This window comes from Rhipicephalus microplus, chromosome X (genome assembly GCF_043290135.1).
Source record: "Rhipicephalus microplus isolate Deutch F79 chromosome X, USDA_Rmic, whole genome shotgun sequence".
Lineage (NCBI taxonomy): Eukaryota > Metazoa > Arthropoda > Arachnida > Ixodida > Ixodidae > Rhipicephalus > Rhipicephalus microplus.
Window position 1 is genome coordinate 329718512 of NC_134710.1, and position 25903 is coordinate 329744414.

A 25903-nucleotide genomic window follows, 5' to 3' on the forward strand; every position below is an offset into this window, starting at 1 on the left:
GGGAGATAAGCGCGCGTCGGCACATCGTGATGAACTGCGTGCCGTGCGCGGGTGGCTTTTTTTTCTTTCTTTCTTGAGTTTTCATTTATATAGATACGTATACGTATACAGTGAATGGCGGCGGCGACAGCAAAAAACCAGCCGGGACTGTCCATATAATTGCTATCGCAATAATAAAAAAAAGCAAAGCTGTAGTCAAGGGCCACACCATGTGCGCGCAGTGAAACTATTCATGCATGCATGGCGTCGAAAACGATGAGTGAACAACATAGACACTGCGGAAAACTATTCGGTAAAGCGCTCTCTCATGTGCAGTGCGGCCCCACATATGAAACACTAACTAAAAGCGTGTCGCTGTCAACGCGTAAAAGTAGTTTTCTTTTTTTGTTGTTTAGAGTGGGGGGGGGGGGGGGGCACACACTCGCGCACACCCGCCCGTGGGGTGCAAGCCCGCCTCACGCTCAGCCACCCGCGCACAATAACGAGCGATCGCTCTCGCCTGGTACACTGTGCGCGCTGCCGCCGTTTCGCGCTTAATCGGCGGCAGAGCAGTCGCTGAAAATGCATGCTCGTACTAAAATGTGGAATAAAATTCCTAGATCGTTTGTGGGGAAGATTCGTTATATCAAGGTTGTTTCCCACTGTTACTTCGTTACATAGAGGTCACAAATACATGTGCTTCTAAGGAACAATGGCGAGGAACAGAAAAACTTCCTTATATCAAGGAATTCATCATATGAAGGTTCGTTATAAGCAGATTTTACTGTATTCCTTTTAGTCACCGAGAAAAAGGTACCTCAAAATGACCAAAAATGAATAGGACTTTTAGGGCCAACTCGGTGCCCTTGACCTATAGTTGCCATTTGGTTTACATTTATCATAAAACTATAGCGGCAATGTATTGGGGCAGTTGGATGGTACAGATAACTGCCTCATCAGTGCTGCACATGTATCAGTGCGACATTGCAGACAGCTTTCAAGTGTTAACAACCCTCATGTTGTGGCACCCACAACAAGCACTCTTTCTGCTATTGGAAAGGCAGCAGGGCAATGCATGTCAGTTGATACAGAGTGCAGAGATGAAATTGTTAAGGCACACAAAATTCATGAAACCTTTATGGTGGTAATTTCCGATGGCAAAATATTATGACTGCACTTTGTTTTCCAGATGAGAGGGTTGGTATTTTTTGGCAGGAGAAGGTATCACCTCATTCACATGTGCAAGGTCGCGTACAAATTAAAAAGCATATATATAAAATGAAATGTGAAACGAACATACCTATGTTTGCAGCGTTAAAAGCTACCTAATGAGCTTTGCTAATACACTACAGTGGTCTAGTGGTTAGGGTGCTCGACTGCTAACTCAAAGGCCGCGGGATGACATCCCGACTGCAGCAGCCGCATTTCCAATGGAGACGAAATGCTTGAGGCTCGTGTACTTAGAATCAGGTGCACACTAAAGAACAGCAAAAATATCTGGAGCCCTTCACTACAACGTTTTTCATAAAGTGGGGCGATGAGTCTGAAAGAACTGTGGTTTTGGGACATAAAACCCCAGAAATTATTATTACTAATGAGCTTTGATTAAAAAAAGAGGAATGAAGAAGACTGACAAGCATTATGGTTACTTACTGATCTCTGAGAACATCTCCATCTCCATTTGGGTACAAGGCATGAACATATATTTGACTCATGATAGCTCTTTCTATTGTGTGCTGAGCAAGGTTGATCTGTATGTCACTGGCCACTGTAAACATAATGAAACATAATCAAATGAGCGCAGAGATACATTAAAGACAATCACGGAGAAAAAAATCAAATAAAAGTATATGAACCTACAATCATAAAATTACAGTCATGCTTGTTTACATTTTTGCTTTGTGGCAGGATGGAAATTCTTAGCAAAAGTTGAAAGCACTAGTGCTTTGCAGCAAAGTAACTGTTGTACAGAACTATTACACAAAAAAAATATAAAGCCTTTGTACCAAACAGGTACCCATTACAGTGAGTAGGCTATCACTTTAGAAGGTTGGTGGCTTTGCCCTCTGCTTTATTCCATATTTAAAAGTGAAGGTGTCAGCAGTCAGCAGTAGTTGTTGGCCTACTGATGCCAACAACTGAACATCAGAAAACAGGTGCAAACAGATAATGCCCTGCAATAAGTATTGCTACACTTTTACTCATGCAGTAATACTTAAAAAAGGAAGAGCGAGAAAGTGAAATAAAAAAAAAGAAGAGTATATTCCATATGCAACAGGAACCAAGAGATCCGCAGCTATGAATTTATAGTAAGGAATCATGGGATACACAGTCATGAATTCAAAGCTTCAGTGCTAAGCCCAGAACATGAATGGAGAGTGGGTTCATTAAAGTTAGTATGGTTCTGGTACCGTTGGCTGCTGTCCCATCACTAAAGTGAGTGTGACACTCTCATTGTATTCACCTCCTCATATACCTAAATGTTTCAACAAAAACATGCATTTCAATCAAAATCACTTTCTTGAAATTTTTATAAACCTGATGCCCCCTTTTCTGGTAAACTATCCAATCAATTTGTATGAAAACATCTTAGGCTATATTGAGATCTCTTGTGAATAGTATCGAAAAAAAATTTTGAAAAACAGCTTCTAAAAAAAAAAAACTAACTGGAAAGTTTTTCTCACGGTATGTCACAAATTGGTGCAATATTTTTTTTTCTAAGTAAGATGAATGTGGGAACCCACTTTTTAAGCAACAATTTAAAGCCGCTATCATGTGAAATTGGTGTACCAAGTTTTACGGTCATGGTGTTTCTTGTTCCTGAGAAAAGCTACACTTAATTGTACACCCTAGCCTAAAAATGGATTCTCTAATACAAAAAAATGAAAGTGGCTGCAATGAAAAAATTACATCAAGTGCCAAAAGCACTTGTATTCAACATACACTGAAACCTAATCATAACAAAGTTGTATAACACATGAAAATAGGTTTGTTATATCCAGAAACTCATTACAAAGGTATATTCTTAACACTGTGCCAATTGCAGGACTATTCTTCATTTACCTCTTTATAACCAATACCTCGTTATATCCAGGTTCGTTATATCGTGGTATGAGTGTACAACCTTTCATACTATAATATGGAACAGTTGTATATATAATGTTCAAACCAAGATGACCCATTTACACTGCCATATCTCCTAACTTGATAACTGCTGTTACACTATCAGGGTTCATGCTCTTTTACATGACCAAAATTCAAGGGTTTTCAAGGACATTGTCGGTACTTAGCTGACTAGCTGACACACGGGGGAGAATACAAGCTTGAAATAACTAGACTTCATCGAAAAAGGATAACATCGCTGGAGCAAACATCGAAAACATGGCTCTGATAAAATTTTCTTTCTAGACAATTTTCAATCATAGTTTAGATAATAGCTTTCAGTTTAACACAAGATGCAAACTTTTATTCAGATAGGCAAAACTAAAGAACAATTATTACGTTGCTCCTTGCTGCTTTTCCTGAATTCCCATATCAAAGTCCACTATCTCCTGCTGCTTCGTGATGGCAGTCTTCCTCAGGCTGTTTGACTTGATGCACGTCATGTCATTAGTTGCCTCTGTCTATGTAGCTGTTGATTCGTTTACAGTGACATCTAGTTTCATCTTTTTTTTTTATAAGCATTTGAACTTCCTCGTCAATGCAACATTTCTTTTCTCATCCTCTTGCTCCTGTCTTTCGCGAGTTTCCAAATATGCATAGTGTTGTCTTCCATGGTGGAGTAGTTGTTACAGTGCTCGGCTGTAGACCCAATGGTCACATTTCAACAGAGGCGAAATGGTAGAGGCCCGTATAGTGTGCGTTGTCAGTGCATGTTAGAGAACACCAGGTGGTCGAAATTTCCGGAGCCTTCTACTATGGCGTTTCTCATAATCATCTCTTGGTTTTGGGACGTAAAACCCCAAATATTATTATGATTAAAAATGCACAGTGTTGGTTCCTTGCAGATGCTACTGATGTTCTCAATTCTATTATGATTACTAGCACATTGCATATTCCACCTGCGACATTTACGACATCACAAATAATGAACTGTGAAATGTGCGACAATGTTAATTAGAAATAAAAAAAAGGAAACTCAAAGATTTGCAAAAATTCCAGCTCTTTCAAGGCGTTCAAAACAAGCTTTTTGAATTCGAGGGTTTTCAAGGGTGTCAGGGATCTGCATGAACCCTGCACTATTTTGCAAGTAATTATGCTCACCAGCTTTTCAATCCAGAGCATTACTACTTTACATAAAAAACCATGCTTTCATATTGCACTAAGAAGCCACATGACAGGCAGTTTATGCACTTACAGACACTATGACAACACTAAATTGTGTATTTACACTTTGAAATGCTTTGTGAAGTTTCATTTTTTCGAAAGTCAACTACAATGGTAAAAAAAAGAAAAGATAGTAGAAGAAGAGAAAGAAGGCAAAAAAGAAAGAAGCAGTAAGACAGCAAAATACTTACTTTGCCATGTTGGGTCTACTTCCATTTGTTGAAATAGATATTGCAAAAACTGCTCAACCAATTGGGCCTACCAAACAAAAAACGTAGATTCACATGTAAGAAAATGCCAAAACACGAGTTTTTCGGTGAGATTCAACACACTAACAAGATACTAATATGTTAAGAATTTTGTCATATAAGTCAACACTGAAAGTTGCTACAAATAAATGCTCCAAGTGCTCATTGTCAACCCCTTTGATTTTGACATTGATAATATTGAAGAACAAGAATGAGCAAAAGTGACTACACCAATGGTCTACAATACTGCTACAGCCACTTGCCAGTCCTTTAGGTATCCAAGGGATCACTCAAATGGCCAAAGTAAAAAAAAAGGAAAATAATTAATTCAGAATTTTCGTTTTACTGCCGTGTATTCAGCCAAGCGTGGTCAGCCCTTCCCATTGATTCAGCCAGTGACTAGTGGCCTACCTAGCAATGAACCACAATAGAAGTGTCCACTGATTTCAATGAATTTCTGGCACAAAACAAACACCAGTCGGTTTCAAGAACCAAGAAAGTTTGTTTCCAACAGTAGTTGTTGGAGATCACCACAGGTGAAAACAGTGAAAATGCCGCTTGAATGTGGCTGTACACAAGGCAGTGCTGACACATTTCTTTCTACATAACAAACAAATTAGAAACACAGAAATACTGGAAAACAAAACATACACTTTAAACATGTGAAAACAGAAATGTAATTATGCTAAAAAATAATGATGTTTGAAGTGATAACCCAGATTTTCCAATGTTCATTGTAAAAAAAAATTCACTAGCATGTTCTATGGTGCCTAAAATTTTGATCAACAGACAACGCACTTTCCAAAGGCAGTACCTATTAATGTCTGAATGATCCAGCATATTGTAATCTTCAATTTCATTTTCTGAGAAATCAGTAACTGTGACACTTAAAAAGTTTTCTTCTCATCTTATGCAGAAAAAAAGCAAACAAACGGATCTCATGAAGCAAGCACATCATGCTAAACACCACTTTCTGACATGCTTTGTGATAACTCTCTACTAGCTGTTGAGAAGGCATTTTGTACTCTTGATGTCTTGTAGTCAATGAAGGTAAAAAGCATTTTTGTATCAGTGTGAAGTCAAAATTTAAAGAAATTAGCCAGTTTGCACTGACACCTTGAAAAAATCTTGATCACGACCAGTGCACAAGTCGTGCCACCCCATTATAACAGTCACTGAAGCTATAAGCGTCACAGGTAAAGAAAAGGGTAACATTCCGACTAATTATTTTAGAAAAAATAACTTCTTAAATAACTTATTATAGTACACAAATAAGTACTGAGAGAGTATACTTATTATACGAGCACAAAATGGTTAGTATATTTGTGACATCATTCAAGAGTGCATGTTGTTTGGCAGCTGTGAGGCAGTCACCACCTCAGAGTTAGGTTTAGGACACAACTTTTCGGCTCGCTTGTAAGGCGCACTTGGCTAGAAAAAGTAACACTGGCACGGCGATGGCACTGCATATCTATTGTATGTTGGTATGGCAACCAACGTGGTCGCCGGCGAATAAAGCAAAACAAAAAGAAAGGCCTTGCATTGTGTACTTCACACGGAATTTGCCCTGGCATTACATTTATTTCTCGCTTCGTAGGTGGTGAATGTCAGTAAATGCAAATTTTTACTCGGAGGTCAGTGCATACTATCACTTAGCGTATAGTAATACAGAGTTCCTGTAAGGTGCACATTAAAGTTACACTGTTAGAAAAACTGAATGGTAGATACTCAATTTGAAAACTGAACTATTCACAGACCTACTATTCAATTCATATTCAAATATTTAGTATTCGCAAAACCTTAGTAAAGAAGCTTGTTCATTCAAAACAGTGCTGTCCTACGTACTTCTCATGTCTCCACATGTTTTTTCTACACACTCTTCTTTAAGCAAGAAACATATTCACTGCTTTCTGTTAAACCTGTTGCACCAGGTTTAACAGCAAATAGCAATATTTTTGCTGGCAGGACATGTGCCTTAATAGTAACATAAGAGAACGCAGAGAAGGATTCAAGGCCAGATTATTTAACATTAAATAAAATTTGAGCCCACTTCCAGTGGAATTCGAATTTCCGTAAATGAACCAACAACCTACCACAGCTTCAAACAAAAATCATGTTCAGTAGCTATGCACCAACATACATAAATTCCTTGAAGTTTGCTGTCTCAGTGATGCCACCGAGGTCTGCAGATTTGGAGCAATTTCTGGAGCAGCAAAATTTGTATTTTTTGTAGCAGTAAAATTTGCATTTTGGAGCATTCGTAGCAGCAAAATTTCCCATTTTGGAGCAATCCCAAGCAGCTAAGTTTACATCCTGAAGGAGAAGCAAGAAGCATTTACATTCAAGGACATGAATAATTATTTTGGGGCTCTTGTGAAGAGCTAGAAATATTTTGATTAGTTGCAAACCTCATGACGCCAGAGATCTTGGAAGCACTCTCTATTTCAGTTGATGATACAAAAATATTGCAATCATGCTGTTGAGCATTCTAGAAAAACTGGTTCAGTGATTGTTTGTAGCAAATAAACAGAATACTGGTTGATTAAAATAGTACTTCATGAAATAACATTCCAAATGCACCCATGCAGTTATCAGTGGTTGATTAAAATAGTACTTCATGAAATAACATTCCAAATGCACCCATGCAGTTATCAGTAAGTTTGGTACACAAACGCTAGACACTCGCACAGTCCCAACTGCATTTCTATTAGATGAATTCAAGAATAAAAATAGGTTTTCTTCACAACTGATTATATTGCTGAGTGTAACATGAAGTCATTCTGCTACTCTCATACAGCCAACCTCCTCCGGCACTCGTCTCTCTTAAACAAATTTCGTTTTTCTTTTGCAGCAGTGTTTTATGTGGCTAGGGCGTTCAGTCTATACAGCAAAAAAACACTGTGTGTGCTTTAGAAAGCTGTACAAAATGCAAAAGAAAACCTCAAGGGGCCCCTTATGCACACACTTAAGACAACCTGACGGCGAGAGCCATTTTGTTTTTGTTGTGATTAGTTATACTGACATTATCGACTGGATTTTGCCATCACCAGAGGCATAGAAACAAATAATTTTCATTGTTTCAGGGTGGGCACCTTAATTAGAAGGGGTGGCACACAGGCAAATGGTCTCTTTGTGTGATATGTGCTATCGCGATAAAATGGGGGGGGGGACATTTCCGATGTCATCCCCCCCCCCCCCCGGCTACACCACTGACCACTGGCCGTCACCATCATGTTTTGAGTACTGTCCAAATTGTGTTTTGCACGCGGGTAAAAGCGCGCGAGCGGGAGCGACGAACGTGGCTAAAGCACACACAGATAAAAAGGCTGATGTATCTCCTTTGATGGATGCGATAACATCACTTTGCGTGTCAGGCCAGCCATCGATTGTTACTCAAGCAGAGAGGAACGCATCGCCCGTTTTCAAGGAGCAGGAAGGAACTAGGACCGCAGGGGGGGGGGGGGGGGGGGGGCTGTTATATGAAGTTCTACTATAAGGGTGCTATTTCGGCAGACATTAAAGACAGCTAGTATACCCTTCTACAGTGTACTCTCAACGCGAAGTGACTGTGCGAAAGTGCTTTGCTTTCTGGAGCGGCCATATAGGGGTCTGCACAGAGCCTTGATCACACCATAGTCGCACAATTTTGGAGGTCCATTCCTACGTGCTATTCGCCGCCCATAAAATAACACTTATCTAGAGCAGCGAAACGCGTACCTGTAGAGAGTGTTGTTGGCCTCGGTTTCTATCTCACGTTAGCTACAAGCTTCTGTTGATGCTTACATTATAGCACAAAGTCCTTGTGCTATAATGTAAGCATCAACAGAAGTTTGTAGCAGCATATGACCATGACACGCAGCACATTACCGTGACACGCAGCATGTGACCATGTTTGGCATCATTACGGCGTCTCTCTTTACATATTTCTGAATTTCTGAAAAAAAAAAAAAAGAAGTACGGCAGCTAGAGCAGCCGGCTGCGCCCTCTAGACAAGTCTGATTCTATCTGTACATGCCTCAGCATGCAAGAGGTGTTCCGGGGGTCTCTAGTCATGAAAGTCGCTGTACAGATATCGAAACTCGTGTGTGCAGAAAGTTTTCTGTACGTTTAGCGAGTGCGCGGACCTCCTAAATGGCAACCCCGCCACTAGTGCTCCTCGCAAATGATGTCAAGCCATATTATTTGGTATAAAAGCACAATTTGTTGGTATCGCATTCATTGCTAAGAGCTTAAGTGATAGTATAAAATTGTATCTTTTGGACCCGATATCGCATAAGTCAAAAGAAGGCTGTCTAAAGGCACAATAATCACTCCAGTTACCGAAGTGCTTTTCGTGTTGTCAGTTATTCGAAACGCGGAGCAGAGGTTAGTAGCGCAGAAAGTCATGAGCAGCCTCATTATGCCTCGAGATATAGCGCGCATCAGCAACTGTGCCTTTTGAGCAACGCAGCCTTCCCCACCCCCACCCTTAAAAAAAATTAAGCAATGAATGCGATGCCATGATCTTTATTTTTTATTTGTTTTGTTTTTAACCGTACGCTACTGACCCTGCAAAGCAAGGGGCATATGTGTAACAGAGGCACCAGCGATGGCCCCACTAGTGAAAGCTGCACGTTGCTGCTGCTCCGACCGAATTGCGGCTGCTCCGACCAGGACGCGTGCTTTCATTAATGAGATAACATTTAAAAAAAAAAGCACGTGGAAATTTTGTATTCGGACCCTAGCAATATCAAGTTTGAAAGGGCAGGGTCTTTTGGGGGCTTTTACCCCAACAACGATTACAAACGCAGATGTGCTGCCGGACGGCATTACAAAAAAGCTTTTCTGAATGAATATCCGGGAATAGAGTATACACTCAAGCCTCGTTATAACGAAGGTGAAGAGGAACCACAATTAGTTCATCATATCCATTATTTCGTTATATCAATTATAACAGTTTGTGGCAATGTATGCTCAGACGGGCGCACACCTATAAGCATGCAAAGAAGGAAACCACCTCGTGGCCCGATGTACCGCTACGCGACCACGCGTGTGACGGAAAATAAACACAGCCAACTCTCATTAATTCGAACACGCTTAATTCAAACTTCCAGTTAATTCGAACTCACCTTAAGGTCCCGTCAAAGCTATGTGTATTTCAGTAGGCGAAAACGCCCTGTAATTCGAGTGCGCAAGCACTTGCGATGGTTACCGTATTTACTCGCGTAATCCTCGCACTTGCACAATTCTCGCACCCCCCACATCACCCAACAAAAATACAATTTCTTTTTTTCTTCGAGTAATTATCGCACCCCCGAAAACTGCTGCAATAATGTCTTCTGCTCTTCCCAGCCACTGATGATGATAGCGCACGTCATCTGGCGCCATCTCTTAAGCATCAAGCATACTATTGCACAGAGATTCAATCCAACTCAAGCGAAGCCGAAGTGGCCAGTGCGCGTTGCGATGTGTTTTATATGTTGCGTCGGTGACCTTGTCAAGTTATGAGGCGATACTGAAGCTGTACGGCTGCTTTCAAGTTGCAAGTGATAGATAATGCACTAAAGAACGGCAACAGGGCCGCCGGTAGGCCCTTGAGATTGATGGTAAACTTTATTTCTTAAGAAGGAAACTGCAGACAATTCTGTTAAATAGCCATCAGCCCAATACTGACGTCCCACGCTTACCTTTTGGGGGCTCCTGTTGAGCGACGAACGCTACCGCTACGCCCGCAACGTCCGCAAGCTTTGCGTATGGTATTCTAATTCTCGACTGTTTGCTTCCACTTTTTGTGCCTCAATTAAATGTTGTCTTGTGTCGGACCTCTGCTTTTATTGTTGAGGTAAGTTTTAATTAGTACTTCTTAAAGCTTGCTGTTAATTGTTGGTGTAAGAATCCCGATTTGCGGCCACTTCGTTTTCTTTTTCGCTCTGTACATTTTCATAGAAAGTTTTCCCCGCGTAATTCTCGCACCCAACTTTTCATCGGTATTCCGGCAAAAAAAGTGAGAGGATTATGCGAGTAAATACGATAATTCGAACATAACACACTCCGAAAATGCTCTTAGCATCATGCCCAATCCCGCAGCGGCATCTCTCAATGCTGCGCGCGAAGAAGGGAGAAAAAAAAAAGACTTTGGCGGATTGTTTGCTCTCTCTCAAATGCCGATTTCCCTTTTCCGTCTCTGCACGTAGAGAAACTTCTCCTTTCAAGGCTGCACGCGGAGAGGAAAAAAAAATGTGGCCCTGTATGTGCATGTAATCTGCAAATGTCGTCGGAAAACGATAGTCTTGCGTTTGGAGAGAGTGAACAAAAAGTTTATTTGATGTTCTGTGCAAGAAAATTGGTAAATGGTATTCTGGAGGCGCTGCGTTTGAGTATCTCGAGCATGCAGCGGAGGCGAACGAGCGCATCAAGTCACGTCACACGTCATACATGAGCGCTATCTGGCAGTTATCTTGGAAAACGAAGCGCGTTGCTCAAAGACGGGTGTGCACGCCCGTCTCAGAGGTGTAAGGTGTGGAACACAATGTGACGGGTAGGTGCCACCACCGTGTCGATTTAGCAAAGCGTTGGAAACACTTGCCTTTTCGTGCAAGCATTCCATGGTCAGTGCAGCGTGATATATGCTACGGTCCTTGAAGTTACTTATGGATGCATTTTCTAGTAAAAGCCGCACATACAGAATATATACGTGTTGTTATGTTGCCTCAGATATGCACAACAATTGCTTTTTAATTGACAATCACACAAGTATGAACGCTGAATCTTGAGCAATATTGGTGGGCGCTGCGGATGGATTCGGCCGTTTGGGGTATTGTCTGGTGTCGTTTAAGGTACCCAGTACCGTTAAAATGGACAAATAGACAAATGTACATACAAACAGACAGAAAGACCAAAATTTTTCCGCGGAAGGTCCCCAAGAAACACTATCACCCTTAAAAAAGAAAAAAGAGAGCCTTCGCGGAGAGTCCTCCTTTCTCGGTGCAGAGGGTAGCAGCGGAGACACAGTCATTGCCATTGTGAGTGAGAGGAAAATCGCTTTGCACCGCGGCGCCACTTCTGGGTCATGTGACCCGCTGAGTGCTTCCTCAATCCTCTCCGTTGGCTGAGTGAGGAGGACGGCTCTCTCGGCCGTGCGTGGCGTGGCTGTAAGTTCGGCGCAGTAGTTTTGAAAGAGCCGTGCCGAACGAGCGTCAAACTCTGCAGAAATCGATATACTGAACACACTACGGTCGTTTTTGTTTTTTATAGACTATTTGATAGACTAATTTTATTCGTTATATCTATTTACCGGTCAATATTACTTCATTACAAAGAGGTTTAAAATGCATGGTTCTCAATGAAGCTTTCGAGGAAAATTTCATTTACCTTGTCATATCCATTATTTCATTATATCCTGTTATATTATAACGAGGTTTGTGTGTATTAGAGAAAAAGTGTGCACGCGTTCCTATCGTTCACGTGTTCTTCTGTGGATGTGAAGCACAGAAAATTAGATTGCGATGACCAGAAGTAGACGTGACAGATATTCTGGCGGCACACGTGAAGTTATTAGTAAAGATCCCTCCAATTACGTGCCGTGCAATTCTTCAAACGAGCTATCCGCACCATTTTTGCAATGGATGATGTCTGCCTATGAATCGCCGCTACAGTTTCACGCTACCAATTAAACTAGACATCACGAGCCCCTGTGGAAAACCCCTGTGGAGAGCACGCTTCACCGTTAAGCAAATTTCCACAACAAAAGTTGTGTCGGCACCAAAAATAGCATCGTGGATTATTTAGTACGCACGCGCAACCGCTGTTGTTTTAGCGGAATAACTCTAGGTACCCAATTGTGACTTTGGTGGCCCCGAGAAACGGTGCACATGTTCTGACGCGCCGGCATGAATATCATCAGTGATAGATGCTTCCAAATCCTACTTTGGCGTAGTTTGGCGCAATTTCCGTTGATATTATCAGGATGACACAGTAAACTTGATTTGGCACACTTTGGCGCTGTTGGCGCAGAAGTGTGATCACTGTTGTCCGGTAAAAGATGGTTGGCTCTCTTTCTTACCTTTTCATCAGCTGCAGTAAGTCCTTGGAAAGAGCGTGAAAAGGCCTGGAGACGCTGTTCACGAGGATCAAGAAAGTGCCGAACACACAGTGTAGCAAGGTGTGTTTGGCAGACATCACGGTCACGCTGAGTGCGGCGCAGTCGTGTCTCCAGCTGTGCGTGCAGTGCCAGCAACCCTTGGCGGCAGCGCACCAGGTATGCTATGTAGGGAGCTCGGCGCCGGTGCTCATCTTCGAGAGCCCTGTGAGGCAGAAATGGGAAGCAAAAAAAAATGAGAGATGTCCTTGTGATTAGGCTAACATATGCATCATTGCATGACAGTTACTGTGTTTTGCTTTATATAAGGAAGGCTTTTTTTTTTTCGGAATTTTCACTGGTGCTTTTTATACACCCAAACATCACACATGCCTGCACTACCAATACATCCATATTTTTTTTTTGTAACAGTACGATAACATAGCAGCACAGATCACTATCGTCACGCCTACTATTTTGTCTACAATCTAGCATTTCCCTTAAACAAAACATTATTTGCACATAACTGAGCCAGTCAGTACTGAAAAGGCAAAACAATGTTTTGCAGTTACATATTAGCACCTAATATCTACCTGTTAAAGAATAAACTAAATAATTTGAAAAACATGGTTTTGTACCCATTCTATGAACAGATGACATAAGTACCAGAGAAGGTTCTATAACACTCTGGAACAGCAGTTCATGTTCCTCAATGCCTGAAAGCTTGAGAATCCTCAATTTTTGTTATATTATTTGTCTTTTTTTTTCGAGGTTCGATTAGGGCAGCTTTTTGAGAGGTTTACGGCCATGCCTGTTCAATTGGGAGGAGTGGTCAGAATTCAGAAGTCTCTTGAATTGATGGGATGAGTTGGCAAGAACGGACCTGCACACCAAAAAATACAGGGCTTTATCTTCCAAGGCTACACAAAGGAAACAAGGGATGCCTTAGTGGAGGGGGGGGGGGGGATGGGGAGATTGCTATGAAAAAAATTTGATAAATATATTTTTTTCTTTGTTTTTTTTTTTTGTGTGCAGCCAGCTATTCTACCTACCCATGAAATCAGGAGGCTGTGGCAGAAAACTAACCATCTATTCTTATCCTTATCAGTGAAGTACATTGGTTCCTGTAGCATCAAGGCTTGACTCCGAGGCCTGCTCACCTGAGCACTCGTAGACACTGTAACTCGTCCAAGAGGCGCAAGCAACGAAGGGCCTCATGAACGTGTGAGGCTAGTGTTTTGTTTTGCAGTAGTGTAGCTTGAGCCAGCAAGCCCTGAAGCAGTGCTGCAGGCTCCTGTGGGCCTCCCTGTGGAAGATCAGCTAATGCCAGCACCAAGCGCAGCTTCTTCTGAGCGTCTTCGAGCAGGCCCTCTTCACTTCCTCCCTGCGATGATGGTAGTGGCTGTGGCTGCAAGGGCTCCAAGGGCGTGCTGGGGGAAGCCCCATTGCTGCTTGTGGCCTCAACTGTGCCACCAATGGCCCCCACTGGGCCTGCACCTCTATACTTTTCCAGAATGTCAGCTGCATCTGAAAGAAAAAAGGCTTCTTTTTTATCGATACACACTTTTTGGTATAATACTTCACACTGTCAAAAGATAAGGACATCTTTTCCCATCTCTTTCTCTGGCTAGACATGAAGTGCATTAGTGTTTTTTGCCAACACTGCATACTGGCCATGTATGTCAGCGATTATTAATTTGTGTATTTTACCCTCAAGGCCAAATGCATTACAGAGGGGGACAGGTTTAAACTAAGACTAATAATGAAAAAGACACGTAATCGAACAAAAGCAGTGAATATACTTTACACAAACAAAACTGTAAAAGAGGTGTTCAATTAAAAAGAGGTACCTGGACAGAGTCTAGGGCAACTGGCCTTGACCAAAAACTACCTACTAGTAACAGGTTACATATTTAAATGACTATTATAACGGTAACAGGGTGCCTACCAATTTAATTTTTCCATATTCCCCAACTTTTCCAGTTTTTACATAATGATTAAAAGCAAATTCTTTGACCGTCACGTCTTCTTGGAAAACTCTGTGCACTAGAAACAAATCCTCGAGTGGTAAAAAAAAATCGGGTGCTCACATAAAAATAAGTAAACATTTTTACCACACACACACTCAGAATGTTATCAGCATGTGCGGTAGATATGAAAAAATATCTATATCGGGCCAAAATAAAACCTCTGAGACAGGAAGTGAACAAGTTGGCTGTTTAACATTTGGAAGAACCAGTAAGCAAGCACACGAGTTGAAATTAACTGCAGCTGAAAGTTTGAAGGAGCTAATGACAGTCCAGCAACACAGGCAAAGCTGCTAGGAAACTTGAGGCCTGACCACACATTCGCGTTGCAGTGTCTCAGCGCATGACTTTTTAACACCGTGCTGTGCCCTCTCCTTATACAGAGAGAGCACATGGCTATGCGAAGCTGCGCTCCCCTCTCCCTTCACTATGAGACGACACAGCGCTGCATCAATAAGCCAAACGAGCTGCAAGGCGCTCATGTAGTCGGACCTTTCAGAAGTGCCGCCACCTCTTTCCATCTGTGTAAAAGGAGGACGAGGACGCGGGAGCCCGCGACCAGTTCCGCAACTGGTGTATATGCCCAGACTGCTTAGGATGTAGATTGGATTGAATTAGATTGACCTGGACTACTGTATTTAGGTGATTTTGCTATTCAGGATGTAGATTGGATTTGATCTGATTTGCCCTAAATTGTTGTACTTACTATCCAAAACCGCATATTCTGACAACAACTAATGACAATGTCGCAAGGATGAAGTCGTACTGGAATTTCTTTTTTTTTTACAACGAGTGGATGCATGTTGGTGTATTCCTCTGGGCTCTGACACTTGAAGAGTGACAAAAGTCTACAGATGCCTGCATTGAAAGCTGGGGGCAACATTTATAGTGCTGACATTTGAATATGTGGTGGCAAGAAGGAATCTGTCAGGTTGCAACGGCTTCCTCGACTCTAGAGATTAATCATGAATGCCAGCCTGTTACGTTCATTTACATACTCTTCTATGGATGTGACACTAAAAAATAATCACAGATTTAATAACACCATCTCAAGAAACAGAAATGAGAACTTTAAGTAAAGTTATCTAATGCTACCCTTGAAACACGAGCTACCAGCAATAAGTGCGTAGCTGAGGACGTTTGCCGTTGCATTGCCAATAATAATAATAATAGTAATACTACTAACAATAAAAGGCGTGACATGTCCTGGAAAGCCTCTGCTGATGGCAGTTCTGGCCTAACCCAAGCCAGGCCGAAACAGTGGCCAACCAACTAGTGGGTAATATTGTGGTTCGAAAGTCAGGTATGCTGTTTGTGTGCAAAGCAACAGATGTCAAAATAGTGTATGTATCAACATGGAAGCTAAAGAATGCTTTAGCCAAAATGAAAGACAAGTTTCTCAGCGGAAATTTCCCAGTCTTCTTTACGCCATAGGCTGCCATGATTGTGACAACCAGTACATCGGTGGGACCAGTGATTTCAAGAATAGAGTTAAACGATATGAATATGACGTCACGAAACGATGCATGACCTCGAATGCCCTCGCTGAACATATGAAATCTTTGGTCAAGCGGACGTGTTCTAGCCAAAGAAAAGCTGGCATCATCCCTGCACCTCGAATCCCTGCACATACAGAGGACTTTGCATAAGCTGAACAGGAGTAATAAGACACTTTCATTAATGTATGCGCTTACATCACATACTTAGGCGTACTTAAATATGCTGTGCCTTTCCTATGGCTTTTAGTGTGAACAAGGCTCCCGTATCGAGTGGCAGTAAACTTTGCATTCTTCTGGTAGGTGCATACTTTGGCGTTTACACTAAGAAGCAACAGTTATACACTGCCTTTTTTAACACCAAAGTGATTTATGCCGGGGTCCACCACGGCTCCGCAGACATACTTCCGTCACGGAAGAGACGCTAAAAAATATACTAAGAGACTGCAAAAAAAAAACACACCAGAAGACAAGCATTTGTTGCGCGAAATCGAACCAGCAAACCTCTCGATTCTCAGAGTGCGAAGCTAACCACTAGGCCACAGAGCGTACATTGCCTGCAATGCTAACGGCAAGCCATTCATATATACCATACACCGTTTGGCAGTTCACAGAGCTTCAAAACTTTAGCGCGTTTTCATTTTCGCAAGGTGGCGTGACGGGCTCGCGTTGGGTGCGCTCTAAAGGTTGTCACCTCGCGAAGCGCCGCCCCCGCGAAGTGTGGTCTCTCCTGCGCGCGCGCTTATCAGACTCGTAATTCAGGAGAGGACGAAAGTCCTTCGCACGCTGCGTGGTCGCATTTACGAAAGGAACGTGCTGCTGACACACGATGCAGGAAGAATTGTGACAGTCATTCACGTTTGTACTTGTGCGTGCGTTTCGTGCGTCTTTCTTTACATTTGAACAGCACGCTTTAAGTGTCAAGCTGTGACAGTTGTTAGTCTGCGCTCGTCCTGTGTATGCTTATTTCGTCCGCGCTTTCTGCTTGAGCCGTGCGCTGCAAGTTTTGAGCTACTTGGCCTCCTTAACGAGACTTTGCAATTAGTTGCTGTTTTTGAAACAATGCACAATAAATGCTCAACTAGCTTTGTAAAGACACGTTTCACTTTCGTGTTATACCGATTTCTATTTAGGCAGATCAGCCATGTTTTTTTTTTTTCATTATTCCAGGCCTCTTCTAGCTGTTCAGTTCAGTTCAGTTTGTTATTATTCATTGTTAGTAGTTGCAGCAGAAGGTGTGACATTTTGAGCTTTGATCAATGGTGATATTTATTTTTGTGATGGTCACACAGACTGCCGTCAGTTTCCATGACCTGGCCAGGTTTTTCACAAATTCCCTGACTTTTCTCCGACTTTTCCAGAAGGGCCCAAATTTCCTGAATCTTCCAGATTTTCCAGGTTGGTAGACACCCTGTGTAATAACCCTGTCACATGGCACCGGTCACACTATTACGGTCTATTTCAAAGCCAGTTGCCTCTGCGTGTTAAGCCAGTGCATTCGACGAAACCCTCTTTTTTACATCATACACATGCCGCTCCAGTCTGCTAAAGCTACTTCTCTCGCCAAGGTAACTTTTACCGTAGTCTGCGCCACCCCCAACTCTGCTCCCCAGGTGTGTGTCCCCATGTGTGTGCCTGACCATATGGTTTTCCGTCCGCCAGTTGCGTAGCTAGGGAGTGGCACACCAAGCCCATGCACCCCCCCCCCCCCTTGAAGTTGTTTCCTATGGCATAACAAAAATAACAGTAGACCATAACTCCCTGTCCAGCCCCCTAATTCTAGTCAAGATGGTGCCCCCTTCCATAAGAAGTTTCTACCTACACCCCTGCCATCCGTGACTTAAGCTCACATGGTATCTTGCTTACCATATCTATTCGAATATAGGTCGACCTTTTTTTTTTGCAAATGTTGTTGATAAGCCACTATCAACCTATATTCGTTACCAAAGAATCTTGACCTACATTCATAATCAAAACCAACCAAAAGTGCCAAGTTTATGGCGTTCAACTGCGACGCCCACTGTTCTGCTAGCGGTTCCTGCTCCATGTGGAATAAAAACACCCCCCTCCTTTCAGACTACCTAAGTAATTGAGAAAAAGTTATATATGGAATAGCCGCATACCGGCTTTTCAAAGCACCCACGAAATGCAGCCGCTCTGCCATGTTTTTGATGAAACCCACAATTTCCTTATAGGTCGTGAAGTCCCTAGCCCGTTAGCCATTCTTCTAGTGTCTTTTGGTACTGCTTTCCAGCATGCAGTCGAACTGGCACTGGCCAAAAGCCTCGCCGCCTCGCCTTGATTGAAGTCTCGTCGGCAGAGCTACACAGGTGACTTCAAGTGCCAAGTAATACTTTTTGCTAAGGACTCTAACAATTGTGCTGCGAAGTGCAAGTTCTGTGTGAATGATAAGTTCATTAGGGGTAGGCAAAAGCAGCGGGACCGTATGTTTGTGTGCAACGGACGGCGTCATGCTTTTTTGCGGCCCAGCAGCGAGAACGACGTCATTTGTGAAGCTGCCGATGCTTGCGAAGAATAGGATGACGAGAATATTTTGCACATCTGACAAGATGACGGCCCTGGCAGCGATTAGGACGCTAAGTTATGTAAATAAAGGTGTGCTACGTTTCAATTTTTCTGTTTCTAAATTGAAAAAAAAACTTGGGCCAACCTACATTTGATTACTTTTTTTTCTCATAGAACACTATTAGTAGGAGTCGTCGTATATTCGTTTCTGACCTATTTTCCAGTAAATACAGTATATGTGTGTAGAATGGGCCCACAGCCTCTGTCACTTCTTCTCAAAGTTGTTTTGATCTATAGCCGAAAACGCGGTCGGCTTCAAAAACTGATTCATCTTCTAATAGCTATGGTGAAATGTCACCCAGCTTATGAATGAAGCTATAAAATTTGGACACTGGCATTTTTACTGAAACATGAAATTGCCATTTAGATCACGATACGCACGACGTACCTCGCAGTATGCTCATTTAAGGGTGCAAAATAATACAACTGGCGCGCAGTGCATTCACTATGGTAATCGAGCCCGGTAAGGATCGCATTTTTTTTTATCTTGCATTAGCTGTTTGTAGAAGCTGTGTAACTGAGCCGATCATAATTTTCACCCATGTGTGGCTCAATGGTGATTCAATATGTGCCGTGTGTGACAACCGTATGAAATTTTTGCAATAAATATTAGGATCGTGCCACAAAGAAACTTTTTTGCCGTATGAAATTTTATCTAGTTTCAGCTCTGAATGAGGCACGTTTGCCCGCAATCATAACAGAAAGGTTGCAGCTGAATGTGGCTGTAAGAATTGATGATGATTGATATGTTGGGTTTAACATCCCAAAAGCACCATATGATAATGAGAGACGCTGTAGTAGAGTGCTCCAGAAATTTCTACCACCTGGGCTTCTTTAACGTGCACCCAAATCTGAGCACATGGGCATGTGGCTGTAAAGATGCTGTGTTGTTTCCCACAAAGCTGGTAATACACTTGTGCTCTGCTTCATAAGGCTATGTGTGCTAAACAAAAATGCAAATTCGTACATGCTTGTCATGCCAACCGTGGCCCGTCTTTAGGTGCAAACCTACAGTGAATTAAGTCGTGTGGTTGCATGCATTTCCTTTAGCAAAACTAAGTCTCTTAGCCGCAAGCACGCATTAATGCCCATTTGATGCTTCAATTCGACACGGAATGAGCCATCACTTTCTACAAAAGCAGCGCTCTTGGCCGTAGTTATCATATAGGTGGCCATAGCAGATGACACCGGCAGTTGGTCATTATGAGAAGCGTGAAACTTTTTCGGAGCAGTTATTTAGCACTTCGTACAGTCAGTGAAAAAGCTACAGCAGTATATTTATGATTTTGATGAGTGAAGTACAAGAATAATAAAAAAAAAAAGGAGATGCGAAAGCTGCTGTGGGGTGTGTCCGAGAGGGTTGGCGAAACAACCCAACCACGCATGTCACTGGGACGAGTCCGCATGTTGGCGCCATGGTTTGTCCTAGCGCCCAATAGTACTTTGAACCAGGTGGACAATGTTATGTAAATTAAATGCGTGATTTGTAACTTCTTGTTCTCATAGCACCCTGCAAATAAACATTGACATCGATTGCAAAATGACATTACACGAGACAAAATTTGACAAAACATCGACAAAATTGCAAAATGACATTAGACGTGCCGTGTGACAGCAGTAAAACTCGTTACCTTTTTATATGAGTAGCTTGTAAATGTAACAATGTAAATGTAAATGTTACACAGTAGCATCACTCAGTTGTTCCATAGTCCTTCAATACTTGCTCTGGTCATGAGAATTCGCTGTCACACAATGGGGGAGCTTGATATGGTGCAGAAAGCTGCCGCCATGGCGCCACTGTCGCTTAGCGGCCACCCCAGCCACTATTCTCCAGGTTGGTTTGACAGACATCACAGGTGCAGCCACCATGAAGTCTGCATCCATGATTGCTTTTTTGGATAAAGGCCAAGTTCAGGTATTGTGCAGTTGAAGTGGCATGTTAGTGTGATGATGCCGTTGAGGTGCTGTGTACCAAGGAGCTGCTTCGGCCGTGAGGGCACCCTTGAAGATCTATCTCTATTTTGCATGCCAAGTGTTCGTGGCCAGTTCGAGAACTGAAAATGAGCAATAATGTGGCTGAAAACGGACAACTTCAGCCTCGACTGAAAGCTTGTGTGTGTGTGCGTGAGGCACTTTGATTATCAGACATCACCCATGTCGACGATTTCACGACAAACAAAACAAAAACGTAGCTGATGGAGAAGTCGGGCTTCAGGCCTAACACATTTCTCATGTGTTCCGTGAACTGTCAGCCTACTTTGCGAATTGAAAGTTTGAATGCCACTGAAACCACTGAAATGATCAACCTCAAGAGCCACACTGCGTAAAAGGGGTTTCCAGCCGCAATAAATGGGCCAATAGCTACTTATTGTAACAGGGGAAAAAAAAACAACATGCGAGTTGTGTCAATACTTGTAGCTCTACACTACCCTAGTAGTGAGTGAAGGTGAAAGGTACCTGTTATTTCTCATAAGCATTTGCACGACTTCATTTCTTTCAGGAAAGATCACGACTGCAATACTATTTGCATCCTGGTTCGCCAAGGAACTACTGCACTGCAAACGTCCGTCAATCCTCATCACCCTGCCCGTGAGAAATAGAGATTAAGAAGCGCAACGCAGAGTAACTGAAACATATCAACCCATGTGGTTTTCATCGGGAATATAGCAAAGAAAAATCCCGCAGGAAAACTGCAGAAAAGAAGTGTAAACTTAAGAGCTCATTTTCTTTGTTTGACACAATATTAATGAGGCCTAACAGTTATGTTAGTTCTCATTGTTAGAAAACTGTGTCACACAATGGGACTGATATGCACAAAAAGTAAGAAAGCTTTCAAGGCCTGAAAGCAACACCAGTTCCCATAAAGTAAGTGTTTCATTGATTGCTACGATGTGTCACACTCGAGAACATTCCCTGTTATGTAAAATTAGTCTGGTACTCAGATTTGGGTGCACGTTAAAGAACCCCAGGTGGTCGAAATTTTCGGAGCCCTCCACTACGGCGTCTCTCATAATCAAATGGTGGTTTTGGGACGTTAACCCCACAAATCAATCAATCAATCAATTAAAATTAGTCTGTCACCACGGCTGAAATGGCATGCGTGCAATCAAAAATTCAAGAAATAACCATGCACATCTTTCAGTTCAGGTTGTCATGCATTTAATAGTAATGCTGCTGATGGCGCATCACAGTAACGTCAAAAGTTTCCATTTAGTTTGACGCCTGTTAGTCCAACTTAAGACAAATTTGGCAGTAACAAAAGGTCAATTTGAGTCATCTGCTGGAACACTGAGCCACTTGCTGAATTTGGGATTGTTTATATTTGCACACGCCTTGTCTTCAGTTAAAAAAACAAAAAAACTTCTTATGTAAATATGCCTAAAGCGAGCGAGGCTTTCGGTCACGACAAATCAGAAAAAAAAAATTTTTAATCAAGCATTGACTGCAGCAGCCACACTGCTGGGTGGCTTTTCTTTTACTGTGGCGCCCATAACTGCTGCCGTTAACTCTATATTAAACTGAGGCAGCAGTTTCGTGACCAGATAAGCTATTGAGGGACCATAGTCTAACTGAACTGAAGCATATATATATATATGTAACGCAGGAGACACGATGACTGTACGAAGATCCGTGTTTATTAGACTTTGTCTTCTTACTTCACTACTACTGCACCACACTGTTCTCGTGAGGTTTCTCACATATACCGTGTTTACTTGAATAATAAACGCACTTTTTTTCTAGAAAAAATTAAAGCAAAGTTGACGGTGCATTTATTATGCAGGGCAAACTTTATGAAAACTTTTTGGGGATGAGTGAAAAATGCAGTAATGCAAAAAAAGTTACGTCACTTAGCTTTTCCCCATTGACATATGCGTACACTATTCGGAAACAGGTTCTTTGTTGCACTTCACTCATCTTCGGTGGTTGATGGAGCTATCTTCTGCAAGCTGTCCCCGCGCCGCTCGCACATGCAATAAAAGCATCTAACTGCAACACTGGTATCTGCTACGATGTTAAGAGACGCCGAGAAGCGTGCACTACGACGCACTTTGCCAACCTCGCGTGACAACTGTGACGCCGCCATTGACGTTGTAGCAAGTAACTAACATTGCAGCAAGCTACCACCGAAGCAACCAAACAAACGGTCGATAACAAAATTAACGACAAAATACGGCTGCCACTTTGCTGTCCACAAGAGAAGCTACTGTAGAAAAGGTAGCCTTTATCTTATGTTCCTTGAAGTACATGCAGATAACAAGCAAACATGAAGAGCAAACTAAAACCAAAGCGAGAATTGGGGGTGCCACCATATTGCGGAAATGGTCACGATCTTTTCTGGGTGACAAGCGATTTCCTTCTGGTTTTCCATAAGCCTGCGATGCAATGGCGAAAAATGGCCCTTCGTGAGAGTCATGGAAACAGCAAATCCTGTTGTCATTGCTCGAAAATTGCATGCGTGTTGTTGGGCTTTAAAGTTTTATATTTGCAAGAAGCGACCGTCGGTTGGCGCAGGCCATTTTGTGACCTTCACTCGCTGTGTGCTTGTCAGCTGCGATACCTCTACACTCGCGCCGTTCGTGAATCTCGCTGTGGTGCATAGATAATTAAAAAAGACTGGGGATATGCCACGCACAGATAGTAAGAAAAACAATATAGCCGGGTGAAGAGGGGGCGAGGGAGCGAGCCACTGTGGCTGAAGAAGATTGACATAATAATAAAAAAATGGAAGAGATCCAATAGGCAAGGAGGCGCCAGGCGTCGATTAGCGGGACCGCAACAGATGAAAGTAGGGGGTGTGTTTATTATGTGGGGGAAAAGAGATCCAAATTTTGAAGACTGAAGTTGGAGGTGCATTTAGCGATTAATGCGAGTGCATTCATTATGTGAGTAAATACGATATAGACACTCAAACCTTAATATAACGAATATGGATACAGTAAAAGCTCGTTAATTCGAACCACAAGGGGAATCTGCCTCAGTTTGAATTAACGAAAGTTCGAACTAACGAAAGTGAAGAACAACAATAGTACACTGCGAGTAGGGCATAACAATTTATTTTTTGAAAGAATGTGTGATTGCGGTCTGCCTTCTTTCCTTGAAGGCGACAGTCAGCACTTTTTGCTCTAACGAGTGAATTTGGTGGAAGGCCTCTTCTCTGCCTTCTTCAAAACTTAAGAAAAGACGGGCGGCATTCAATCCGGCCATAACTTTCGCAGCAGTGGGCCGCACTGGTGCTTCGTCCTCTTCCTCATCATCGTCACTGGTAGCGACAGGTTCTGCACTTCTCACCTGACATATTATGTCGCCGTCCATGAGTGCGCCACACACCACTGCACTTGAGTTCACATCGACATAGTCCGCAAAGCAGACGTCTTCCAAAACGTCCGCTATGGGGGCGGTGACGCCGTGTTCGAGCACTGGTGGCTCGTCAGCTTGCAGAGCTTCGGTGCTGAAGCCACAGTGGCGAAAGCAATTTGCTATCGTAAGCGCTGTAACTTGCTCTCAAGCACGTACAAGCATGTGTAGCGCACTTAGGAGCGTCACTTGGTAGTTATTGCACAAAATAATTCGTTCCAACATATGACGCCGATAAAATGATTTTAAATTTCTAATTATACCCTTGTCCATGGGCAGCAGTACCCCTGTCGTGTTTGCTGGAAGGAAGGCTAGCTTGTCGTGTTAAATGGAAGGAAGTGTTTTGGCACGATATTTGCCGCGGACACACGCCTTTAAGTCGGAGCAGCAGAATCGCGACAGACAGGAAGCTACTACCGGCGCTAACGCAACAAACGTTAGCCGAGGCCAAACACCAACACAAAGAATCGCGACAGTCGGAAGCTACTCCCAGCACCAACAACCGAGGTGTATGACGCACGCCCTAGACAGAGACTGCAGAGGAGGCTGGGCGAAGCTATGACGCACCCAATTTGCTGTGTGCTGGTCATGCCGTCTGTCGTATAACAGCGACAACTACGCAGGATTTTCAAAGGCTTCGAGATTGGCGCTTAAAAAAAAAAAACAAATCTTGAAGGTTACGTAGCACGGAGAGCAGGCAGCCCCCGAGAGAGAGATTGTGGGGGAGGGGGTGAAGAGTAAGTGGCGCTATTTTCTGCACTCTGGCCTCCGTGCCAGTTTCTCCGTTTTTCTCTCCGCTCTTTGTCAACGTCGCCTCGTAACTCGGCAGCCGCCCTATCGAATGACCAGCCAAGCTGCCAGCGCGGTGGCGCGTAGTTCGAACTATCCGCGGCGAAACCTACTTGCGTTCGAATTAACGGGCTTTTTTTATTCATAGGCTTGTATGGAGCTTGGCCAGACCATAACTTACAGTTCGAATTATCCATAAATTAGAATTATTGAAGTTCAAATTAACGAGCTTTCAATGTATAACGAAATATGTTATAATAATATAAATCATCAATAAAATAATTCTTGGGGTTATAACGTCCCAAAACCACCATATGGTTATGACAGAGACCATATTGGAGGGCTCCAGAAATTATGACCACCTGGTGTTCTTTATTGTGCACCTAAATCTAAGCACACGGGCCTCAAGCATTTTTGCTTCTGTCACTTATTATACGAGGTAAAATCTCCGCAAATTTTATTTCCAACTGCAGTACAGACCGCGGATAAAGTACGTATACGTCGCCGAACTCGCGCATATCCGCACTACAGCCGAAACAACCTCCTTCATAAGCTACACTACCGCGAAACGTGTTGAGAATGCAGTCTCGCCTGTGTGAGAACCGAGGCATGCGTTGATGCGCATTAAAATTTTCAGATATTAACATCAAAAGACCAGTGTTGGCAACGAAATGAATGCGAAAAAAAAAAACTACGAAAAGAAAGCGCCATCATGAAAATCTGTCGATCATGTTTCAGGCCATCTAGATTATGTGCATTATCACTACTGAAATTTTGTGCACTGAACAGTAGCGATCGTTCGATTTCATGGGCTCGCACCGTATGTCCAAGACATTGCAATCAAATCGCGAACCACAGGTTGAGTGTTACTAGCACCACCCAAGCCCCTCTTTCCTTAGTGTAGAGCCACCGAAAAGAGTTAGTGCGTTGATTCAATACAAAACTGCAACTTGGATCATATAAACAGGCCTATTCTACGGTTCGGGATGTTGTCTCGGGAGGTTAGTACAAGACAGCATTGACTGGGCGTTCAAAAGATCA

The 25903-nt window shown here is 42.7% G+C and overlaps 1 protein-coding gene across 1 annotated transcript in view; it reads right to left on the bottom strand.

Annotated features, from left to right (window-relative positions):
• Positions 1-25903, bottom strand: part of Gapvd1 (GTPase activating protein and VPS9 domains 1) — a 148024-nt gene that overhangs the window by 22422 nt on the left and 99699 nt on the right. The window contains exons 16-19 of the mRNA XM_037413633.2: positions 13770-14136; positions 12595-12835; positions 4497-4563; positions 1633-1747 (exon numbers count right to left, since the gene is read on the bottom strand). Of these exons, the coding sequence (XP_037269530.2) occupies positions 1633-1747; positions 4497-4563; positions 12595-12835; positions 13770-14136 (790 nt within the window). The remainder of the gene's footprint in view (positions 1-1632; positions 1748-4496; positions 4564-12594; positions 12836-13769; positions 14137-25903) is intronic.